Genomic DNA, 11,518 nt, shown 5'->3' on the forward strand with positions numbered 1-11,518 from the left:
TTCCCCTTTAATATTACCTGTCACAATTAATGGAGCTTTTTAAATATAAGTTACCTGCACACAAGACTCTCTGTCTTTGCAGCGGATATTTATTCATTGTTTGTACTGAGCAATAAACCAAATGAGTTATGACTCCGAGAAACTTTTATTTAACATGTTCAGTGATTAAAAACCTGTTCATGCAATTAAAAGCAAAGTAAAATTAGAATATGTTTCATGTCTCTATCAACTATCAAAGAAGTGTAGTCAGATATATATAGATATACAGATACAAAGATGTAAATAACTCATATGACTTCTCCTACCTCATCCCATCTGCAGTTCTAGGATGTGTAGTGACATTAAAAACTCTTATTGTCTGAAATGTTCCCTGATCAAGTGGGTTATTTTTTCTTTTTACTTTTTGGCCATGCACATGTCATACTGTATGAATATAGAAGAATTGCTTGTATTTCCTGTGGAAGCTGCAGCTCCTTTACTGACAGTATTTACATTTGGCTTTGTTTTGTTCTGTATCATGTTTGTTTAAGACAAAGTGTGCAATTGTGTTTTCTCTGTTGGAGTTGGAGCAGACTTTCATGATTAATAACATTACTTCAAACTGTAAACACTTGGTGGAATGACGCAGACCCAACTTTCTTTGTTATGAATAAACCCACACAAAGGATGCAAGTACACACAGTTACAAGTTACTCTGGGGTATTCGTCGCTGACAGTATGTCTGAGGGTATTCATTTACTGAACATACAAACATGACTGAAATTGAATCAGTTTCAGTAATTTTAAAGCTCCATCTGCAATACAAAATGACAGTGTGAATCTCTAACTAGTTACTAAGCCCCTGTCTCTTCATCTTTCCCAGGCATCGTTGGGATTGACCAAGTGCTGAACGTGCTCCTCACCACTGCCATGTTTGTTGGAGGCTCTGTCGCCTTCATTCTGGACAATACTATCCCTGGTAAGGTTTTTAGTCCACTCTTTCTTATGTTTGTTAAACTGATAATTTCCAGGCTATTAAATACTGAAGCCAGTTGCTTTCTAATATGGGTAACGAATATTAACCGGGTAGCAAACTTTGACACAATACCAACAAAGAGCGGGCAAAGTTTTGATAGCAAACATGGTAGCGTGTGCAATTTTTTGATGTAAACCAGAACCTCAACTTTCCTTCCACTACCTACCAAAAACCCCATCATAGCAGATTCATTCTACGTTTCACAACCACTAACGCCGCGTTAATAAAAGATAAATACACATAAATAAAAGATGCTAACCACAATTAACATTCTGATATATCTGCTAGTTGCCAATTTTGTTGCACAGCAGACTCCTCATCCGAATCTGGGTCTGACTGAGGCTCAAACATGTAAGGCTGAATCTCTGTGATGTTTCCTCTAATGTTAGCCATCTTGATGTGCACTGCTCTTTCATCGTGTGAGGCGGAGGCCAGATCCAGATTTTCTCAGTGAGGGAGAAAGAGTGGATCTGCTTCAGCCCTTAAAGACCCTTCCAGCAAGTACTATAAGGGAAAACCTTGTTAAACAAAATATTAGTATTTGTATAAGTATATACTTCAAAATGTGTCTGGAGGGGGACTTTGATGGCTGTGCCAAGGAGGTACAGGTGAAGTTAAAAAGGCAGTATATCTGATTTGGTTCGGGAAGACCCCTCTGGGAGAGCTGAAAGACGTGGTCAGGAGAAAGGCGCCTGCTGCCTCTGTGACTTGGACTTGGACAAGCAACAAAAGACTGGTGGACAGACACATGGATAAATTATACTTCAGGATGAATCTTCCCTTCCTATTTCTTTATGTCTTCAAACACATCATGAAGCCCAGTTAAGACCAAAAATTTCATAACGAGATTAAAGCATTGCAGGAGAAGCTGCAGTGGTGTGAACCGGCCAGTCTCAGCTCCACTCAAGATGGCTGATGGTGTCACCTGTGACTCAGCTTGTCAGTGCGCCAGCAGCTTGTTTTAGAACACAACACACGTCACCTATTTCAACAGCCAATCAGCTTGTAACGAAGTCAGTTGGTCATGTCGGTTACAAAATGTCAGCAGACGCATGTTCGCTTGTGGCATTCTCTGACCACAGCCCTCCGTCCCCGCCGAACCTGAGCCTATTTCATTTACATCCCTGCGGCTGTTGACATGAATGTCAGCCTCTGTCCTCCTGGTGTGTCGGAGTCGGACAGTGGGTTGCTGCTGCTGCTGGCTGTTTGTGTGTATGTCACGCACACACATACTCAAAAAACAAAGAACTCTTAGGTAAGACATTACTTGTATAGTACCTAAGGGTGTTTTCACATAAAGTCCTTTCTAAATTAACCGAACTCAGTCTTCTGAAAGTGGACCAAAAAGTGGACTGAAAGAAAAGGGACTCAGTTCTTCTTCTGTTCAAATTCAGTGATGGGGCCTCAGTCCTCTCTCCGTTCAGACTTAGCCTATATGTAATATATATTGACATAGTTTTGTTTTTATTTTGTTGGGCACTGCAGTGAGGTTATGAAACTTCTCATTTTCAGATGAACTTAAAATTGGAGGAATGGAGACATGCAGTATCTTCTGTGGACCAAACTACTCCTCGTCCTGAGTCCTTGCAAGCGTTACAGGCTGACGTGGTTTTGCCGTTTTTTTCAAGCGTCCCAGTGCAACTGCATGTGATCTAGAGGGCTAAATACAATGCCAAAGAGCAAATCGAACCTGGAGCACTTTGGTCACAATGCACAGGTTAAGTGAACTGCACCGCGGACTTGGGTCTGAGTTCTCTCCAAGTGTTCACACGTGTGGAAAAAAAAATATTGAGTCACTGCTCGAGTCCGCGTAGAGGGCTGAAAAGGACCATGTGTGAAAACACCCTAAAAAGCCAGAAGTTAGAACAGAAGTATGCTATGAAGACGATATACCGTCCAGTTTAGTTTCATTGGTGTATATTGGCTGGTTTTCAGAACGCCACAGACTGGCATGTTCCAAGTAGTTACAAGTTTTAACTCATTGCAAATTTTCGGTCTGAACTTGGTAGCAGATTATAGCAACGATGGAAAGCTCATCACATGATGTTTATCATGTTCCTACTTGTTAGTTCGGTTATTTAATGTGTGAATTTTAAGGAATTTGTTATTAATCTGTTTTCCTTCTCTCCCCAGGTACCCCTGAAGAGCGAGGCATCAGGAAGCTGAAGCGCGGCACTGGTCTCAGTGCTGCAGAACTGGAAGGGATGAGATCGTATGACCTGCCGTTTGGCATGGACTTTATCCGCAGACACCCCATCTTCAAATACTTCCCCATCAGCCCCACCTTCCAAGGCTACCAGTGGGGGAGGCTACAGGAATCCTGCAGGAGCAGAATGGGACACAGGGATTCGGTGAAGGGGGGAGGAATCGGTGGAGAGGGAGGCACAGCGCCGGGGGAGAGTCGGGTATAGCCAACGGGCTGGTGCCGCAAAATTTCCTGTGCGGCTGAATTTGGGGAGCAAGGGATGGTACACTAAGATAAAAGGATGGGAGAGTGGAGGACAGAAGCGGTGCAGGATTTGTGTGGAAAAAAATGTGATGCACCAACCCCCCCGTCAGTATGTGTTTTCTTTAGCTTGTGTCAGTCTTCTCCCACTTCCCACTATGCTATTTTCAGCATGCTATAGCAAGTCACAGCATGCTATAAAAGATGTCACCACACAGAGGTTAGTTGGTGTGTGTGCATGTGTGTGTGCAGCAGGAGAATGACGGGTTTGTGCATTTATTTATTTGCACTTTAATCCAGAGGGAAATAGATGGACGTCAAACAATCAGAGCTGAATGTTTGATGATAACTGCCCAATGTTATAAAACATTCTACTTAAAGCACAGTAGGTTTGATTATGTCAATTGAGGATTATGCAGAATTTCTGTTAGGAATAATTTGCCTCTAAACTGATTATGCAACCACATTAGGGACACACACATGTTCACATACCAACAGCCTCGCCAGAACTAGCTTGAGCGCTACAATGCACGTCGGGGTCATGCAGATAGATGGAAGTGGTTAGTCAGGTGCCCTTAGCCATGCAAAGTGATTGTGATGCTTTTTTTTATTTTTGCACTATCTGCCTCCTGAGTTCAACTCTGCAACTCATGCCCCCATTTCTTCAGTAAAACTCCTCAGAGACCCCTTTAGCAGCACATCATGTCATCTTACAAGAAACTGACATCCCTCATTGTTCTGATGTATTAGAGCACTAACATTCACGAGACCTCCAATGTAACATACCAGTTTACATCTCTTTAATGTGTCAGTATTATGCATCAGTTACTAACAAGCCCACAACTCTACTGTTCATCACACCCTCGTCTCATTTGGCTGTCAAATGGGACTTCTCTTTTACTTGATTATGGAACAAAATTAGTTTTTATTTTTACTGGATAACCTTAATTTGAATATTTTACATCTCCTCTAACACATGAAGGCACTTACAAAATGAAACAAGCTTTTAATAATGCCTCTACTGCCATGATGAAAAGTTACATTAATGGCACACAGTAACAGACGTGGCCTTGTCAGAGAAACCTTGTGTGCTTAAATATTAGTAGTGTTAATGCTACTAAAAGAAAAGATAAATGACGACAGGAGAAGATCTGTGATCCTCTGTGTGGATCTTCTCTCACAGGTGTCATCTGTGCTCTGCTGTAATGTGTGTTAATGTAAGATTTACACTTTAATAATACACCCCTGTCACTATCAAAACCCACTTATACTTCCAACAATGCATTCAGATAGCACTTACATGAATATACTAAGAAGTAAAGGTGGTGTTTTGGTTTGATTATGGAGTATTTAAAGGTCCAGTGTGTAGAATTTAGGGGGATATATTGGCAGAAATATAATGTAATATAATAAGTGTTTTCTTTAGTGTATAATCACCCGAAAATACGAATCATTGTGTTTTTGTTACCTAAAAATGAGCTGTTTATATCTACATAGGGAGCAGAGTCTTGTGTACGAAGATCGCCATGTTGTTTCTACAGTAGCCCAGAACTAACAAACCCAACGCTATTAAAAATCTCCTGAACATCTGGATCTAAAGTTATCAGAGAAAAACGGTGAGCACACATTAGCAGGTGCTGGATTAGCGGCCCACCTCAGACTAGCCAAACAGCGTCAGAGAAACACTGATTTGTAACATGCTTTTTTCAGTGTTTTTACCGGTTTAAATCCCCTGGTGTGTTTGTGTTGAAGAAGAAGAGACCTCTGTGGATAATTTGGCTCCTGTAAAAACCCCTTGAACAATGAACTCTGAAGGAATTCTCACTTTGAGAAGTTTCAGCTGGTTGCAGTGTGCAATACTCACCACTAGATGCCACTAATCCCCCTAAATCTCACACACTGTTCTTTTAAATGTAATAAGAGGGGTTTCTTTTGTTCTCTGGATCAACTGACAGTTGATGCAGATGTCATTAATAGTTCTCATTTTAACAATGTTCATTAATTCCCTTACATTCCTTTTCCTCCCATCCTCACTCCCCTGTACGTCTCCCACTCTTGTCCATCTTTAATTAATTACCTGCTGATGTTTGTTACTGTTCATGTCTGTTGTAGTTCAGGCTGTGGAGGCACATGTAGCTGAGAAACTGAACGTTTCCGAGGATCAGCAGCCTGTCACTTATTAGCCCAGGTGTGACCCTGAAGAGCGAGTCTCTAATTTAACGACACTGTGTGCCTGTGGTGTTTTTTTAATTGGAAAAACAGAAAAATACCTTAGAAGAGTTTGCAACATTATAATCGTGTTAAATAAAAAATCGCACAATGAGAAAAATAACAGCTAAAAGAAAACTACTAAAGATTTAGCCCAGCTGAGATTTTTACTAAACCAAAATGCGGAAATATCTTTTATTTTTATTTCTTATTACTGATCTGTTACCACATACCAAAACTTTTCTTTAAGCATTGGCATTTGTTGCTATTACTTTACGAAACTTGCAAAATTAGTTTGGATTCTCATCCCAAAATTCCTCACGTTTTTATCTCATTTGTTAAAGCTATTTATTTATTTATGAGCAGAACGTTGATGTTTAAAGATTGCTTGAAACAGGTCTATGTGTCACTTGCACAATGTTGAAAGTATATTTATTAGTTTACTTGTTCATGCCCTGTAAAGATCGGTGTGATGACGATGATGGACCGCTACTCCTCAGCTACAGTCGGTGCTTTTAGAAACTCGCCTGGGGACAGCAGCCTCTCCTGAAGATAGTTTGTAATGTGAGATGCTTCTATTTCATTCCATTTATATCATGTTGTTTTTAAAAACAAGCCAGAAAAACACTTTTAAATGTTGGAACTGGATAATTTAGTCAAATGTCATTATCAGGGCCGTTTTCCTACAAGTACTGTTTGCACATGTAATAGTGCCAAGAACATCCAGGTGTTGTAGTGATACTCACTAATCTGAAACCCTAAAATGTCACTAGAGTGCGTTTTCACATTTATAGTCAGTTATGAACATTGTTTTGTTTGGTGACCTGAAGACAAGTGGCTCACTGTGGCTCAACATTTGTGGGTCTTAGTCTGTTACAGTAGCCCCTTTTATGACTTCAGCACTCTGTATGTTACTCTTGTTATTTGGTCACATAATTCAAACTTGGGGTGTGCGATTCAGCCAAAATCTTCAATTATGGTATATGCAATTTTATATCACCATAATGATAAATAAATAAAGTAACTGTTTTGTAAATTCAATCAAGAAATTGTTTAAAATAACCATACTTTATGACATTTTATTATTTCTTCTTTTATTTGGAACGTCTATACCAAAAGAAAAAACCCAGCTGCCTCACATCAGACAACACTTGAGTTAAAAAGAAAAGACTCAAAACAGTAAAACTAAAAATCTGAGAAGGTTCCTGAGAACAAGTGTTACAGGTTTTTATATTTATAACGTCACTCCCCTTCTCCCTGGCCAAATCAGGGCTGTGTTCAGCCCCGACATAATGTAAAGAAATGTTTATTAAAACAGAATTAGTGATGCCTTGAACGCCCTGTTGTGTTATACAGGTTCAATTCAAAGTGGCTTTATTGCCAAAACAAGTGTGAAATAAAATGTTCAATAAGGAAAGATCTACCAGAGTTTGGATTATACACATGTTGCTGCTAATTGGGAACACCTCTGACACACCCACCACACGAGAGAAAACCTATCTCAAAGCCTGTCGCTCAGCGTTTCACACCTTTCAACGAAACATTAGCATGCATCAGGTTACTTGTGAGGCAGCTGGATTTACGGGGTCCCGCCCTGATTTACTACATAGCTTGATCCAAATAGCACCAGCGGTAGAAATGGTACAGCCAAATCTCTACCAATGGGCACATTTCTACCATCGCATGATATATAGCAGTGGTTCCCATTCCCAACTGGTCCAACCACAAGGTCCAGATTTATCCTTGGTGATTAGTTCAAGGTCCACACAGCATCATACTTGTGTTTGGCCATGTCGTTAAGGTATTATGCTGTCTCTGTCAAGAAGCTGTCTGTTACTCCCTCACTCTACAGCAGGAAACGGCACTTCAAAATAAAAGCTCTGTGGCGGGAAATTCACTGTACTTAAAAATAAAGTGTGTTTTTTACAAACTTGACACATTTGTGAGTCACTTGTGGTCCATTCAGAATGGACTTGTGACCCACTTTTGGACCAGCTGGGAACCACTGGTATATACCATCAGGTCGCCCAACCTAATTCAAATGTTGGTGGGAAAATCCAGCAGTAGGTTGCATCCTCAAGAGTATTTTTGTGATCTTACAGATGTCAACTGTCTTCGTCCAGAACAAATGCGAAGTTAAAATGTTATTTCAACAGCCTGTGGTGCTCTGCTCTGCTCTTTTACTTTGCTGGATCTACTTTTAGTTAGCCTGTAGTACTATAATGGCAGTTACTAGTGTAACTTACATACTTTATTTGGATGTGACCAAAAATGCCCCCTTCCCCCAACTTATTAATATAAAAGCATTAGTTTTGGTCTTTTTTATGTTGTTGCTACATCAGAATCACAGCTGTCAAAATTTGAACCCTACCTGGATACTACAGGGGCACAGTTTTCAGTTACACCCGTCAAAATGCAATACCTAATAAAGTAAGGTAAAAATGTTTGTAGTGGTTATACAGGTGAAATTCAGGTCACAGAATCAGATGGGTGTCAGAGTGTGTGGAAATTTAAACATTAATCTCACCAAATATTTTATAATTCTGTGATATGACCAAATCACAGAGAAACAAAAGGAGTGCTGAAGTCACTTAAGAGGCCTGTTTATAGCCGATGACCACTGATGTGTGCAGAAACTGAAAATCTGAAAACTCACCGTCCTCGTCTAACTGTTGGCTGTGCTCAGGTCTGGCAGCTGTAGAGAAGAAGCAGTGTTCTGGGACGGCTGGTGAAATTAGCAGCGTGTTTTTGGCACACCAGCTGATGTTTTTTGCTCACTTGCCCACGCTGCGTGACCTTGCTCCAGGAGCAGGTGGCGATCATGTCGGAGGTCAGAGAGCAGTCGCCCTCCTCCTGCTTCGGAGGTGGAGTGACAGTTTTGGCACACCTCGTATACACAGTATGCACACATTAATAATCACATGCACAATGTGTGACCTTGTTTTCTGTGTCATATGTTCATACAACCAGCACTTACTGTACTTCTCCCCCTCACGTCGTCTCTCCTCTCTCCACACACTCTCTGTTTAACCCCCTCAGTCCTGCAGTGAAATATATTGGTGTCCTCTCATGTTTAGTGTACCTGGTTTCCTCCTGGGAATTCTTACTGTTGATGTGTCTGGATGCAGGAGATGACACCAACTGGCCACCTTATTAAGATCCTGTTGGTGAACCTGCCTCATCACTCAGCAGCAACGTGAACGTGGGATGTCTTTGTGCCTGTAGGCAGCGTCCTCTTGTTTTTAGCTTTTACTCTTCGGGTTTTTTAACAGGTTTATATACACTTTCTGACACAGTTATTACAGTTACAGTGAAACACTTTTGATTTCAAGCACAGACTGTTGTCCCTGATGGTTTTCTGTCTTGAATCACACACGAGCCAGCTGAACCAGCAGCTCTTAAGAAGGCGGCCATAAGGTGTGAAAAACAAAGACATCAATCCCTTTCAGTTATTTTGAAGGGGCTGCTACCTGAAGAATATACTTTTGTGTATTAAGTGTTTTATCTTTTTCAATGTTTTGGGTTTTTTTATACATCATTTTTGTGTTTTTGCAAGCGAATATTTGTAAGAAACAAATCATAACTTTAATCTTAAATCATGCTGGAAAGCGCACCATTTTGTTGTACTTTTTATTTAAAAAGTAAATACATTTTGATCCTATTTGGAATCTGTTGTTTGGTGAAATCTTTTTTTGTTTGTTTTGTTAGGACCTTTTCATATTGTATTTTTTTACTCTAACATTGCTTTTTGTCCATGTTAACCCATTACCAGTATAAATGAAAGAACGAGCTGAGAAACTTTAAATAGATGTAAAAACAAACAAAAAAATAAATGTATATTTAATGGAGTAAAGTTTGCTAAACCTTCTGGAAGAGAAATTGTGTAAACTAATTGTAGCAACAAAATGTTTTATTCTTTGTTCCTAAAACTATTTAATAAGATGTTACTGAATGAATGAAGTCTTTTGTCTTTATTGGTAATAAAACTGAATTAGGTAGCTGGTCAGATCCTGTGACCGTTTTCTTTAAGTAGATACAAATACCAATGTGTTGCACAGAAAGATCTACATACTACTGACCACCACTTTCTTCTATTACTGTGAAAGCTATAGAAGTATGTCACGTTTTTCCATCTGTTTTATAACAGCTGTCAAAACACAGCTGGCCTGTGTGACCATGGTGAAAGCATTTTCACTAATAATATATCAAATCAGGTCACAGTGTAATACTGTTATAGGACATGAGGGGCAGATGTAGTGAAACTAATATAGATGAATAACTGTTAATGTTTTTCAGTGTTGCCATCAAAATCCAAGCAGGTGTCCTGATACATAAGAATAAAGTTATGGAGTAAAATGAAGAGATAATAAGGACGACCTTATCATGCAGCTAAAGATGGATTACAAACCAGACAAAGCAGCAACTGCCCCAGCTACTCTGCTTGGTGATTGGTTTGTGGTCATGAAAATTATTGTAATGTTGTTTGGGAATATTCACTACTAACGCACAATAATGACAAATGCAGTAGGTGCGTTGATATGGGTCCTGCTCTCTTGAAAATTAGGGTTTTTCTGTAAAATCTAGTGTTAAGAAATGAATTATTTCTGCTGATCCTAAACACAATGCACAGAGTGTGAATTAGTGTAATAATAGGGCTGCAACATAAGATTATTTTCATTATTGTTTAATCATTTAAGTCTCTGAAACATCATATAGAAGTAAAAATCAGCCATCACAACTCCCCACAACCTAAATTCACGTTCTTAAATTGCTTGTTTTATCCAATCAACAGTCCAAAATCAAAATGTTTAATATATTTTTTAAATTTATTTTTTTCTTAACCTTTATTTAACCAGGAAGTCCCACTGAGATTGAAAATTTTACAAGAGAGACTTCGTCAAGGCAGCAGCCAATCAAAACAGATTTAAAATGCAACAAATACAACATATAATACAAAAATCCACAGTAAATCAACAACTATTCATCCATAGTGGCCTCTCAAGAAAATCAAGCACATGTCTCTATCACCACATTCTTTATAATGCCCTTAAATATATCAGTGGATTTGGATATCAGCAAATAGGATAAAAGCAAGTAGCAAATCCTCACACGAGAAGCTGGAACCAACAAATATTTGTCATTATTGCTTAAAAAATAATTATCAAAATAGTTGATTAATTTTCTTATGATTGACTAGTCGACTAATGTTGCAGCTCTATTAAATATGTTTAGACAACTCCCGTCTGCCACACTGATTTTTTATTTTATTTTTTTTTTCATCTTAAGCTGTAACCATCAGCTCCAACAAGACTCAAATATCTGTTTTCGCTTGTTAGGGACTGTTCACTATGAGCATGGGGGAGGTGGTGCAAAACATGGGAGGCACTTCCAATACTTTTAAGCACTTGTGGAGGGAGTTATGTTTTTTAATTTGGCTTATGGCAGGGACATTTAACTTTAACCCCGAATCCTGCATGTGGGTTTTAGAGGCATGTTTTCCTGAAAAATCTTCAAAATCAGAACATTAATCAGAGCCAGAAACTGTGAAATATGGTTATTAATGGTGGAGGGGAGGGTCATGCATATTCCCCAGTCACTCAGGTTGGCTCAAGGGGAAAATATCTGTAGCTCTGGGGAGGGTCATGATATAAAAAAATAAAATAAAATAAAGAATAAAATTAAAATTAGAAAAAAAAACAAGTCAAACCTTCTGGTCTGATAAGTACAGTGTCTTATTGCAGAAAAAACATGTTTAAAATTATGACAATATTTTTGAGTCAAAAATAAATTAAGACATAAGACATTTTTGTCAAATTTATGAGACTAACAATCCAAATACATTTTTTAAA

At 39.0% G+C, this 11,518-nt stretch overlaps 1 protein-coding gene across 4 annotated transcripts in view; it reads left to right on the plus strand.

Moving 5' to 3' along the window:
- Positions 1 to 9,629, plus strand: part of slc23a2 (solute carrier family 23 member 2) — a 60,538-nt gene extending 50,909 nt beyond the window's left edge. For all 4 annotated transcript variants that reach the window (XM_050050445.1, XM_050050446.1, XM_050050447.1 and 1 more), the window contains 2 exons: positions 863 to 958; positions 3,149 to 9,629. In XM_050050445.1, the coding sequence (XP_049906402.1) occupies positions 863 to 958; positions 3,149 to 3,426 (374 nt within the window). In that variant the 3' untranslated portion in view covers positions 3,427 to 9,629. The remainder of the gene's footprint in view (positions 1 to 862; positions 959 to 3,148) is intronic.
- The last annotated feature ends 1,889 nt before the right edge of the window (positions 9,630 to 11,518 follow it).

Source organism: Epinephelus moara, chromosome 8 (genome assembly GCF_006386435.1).
Source record: "Epinephelus moara isolate mb chromosome 8, YSFRI_EMoa_1.0, whole genome shotgun sequence".
Lineage (NCBI taxonomy): Eukaryota > Metazoa > Chordata > Actinopteri > Perciformes > Serranidae > Epinephelus > Epinephelus moara.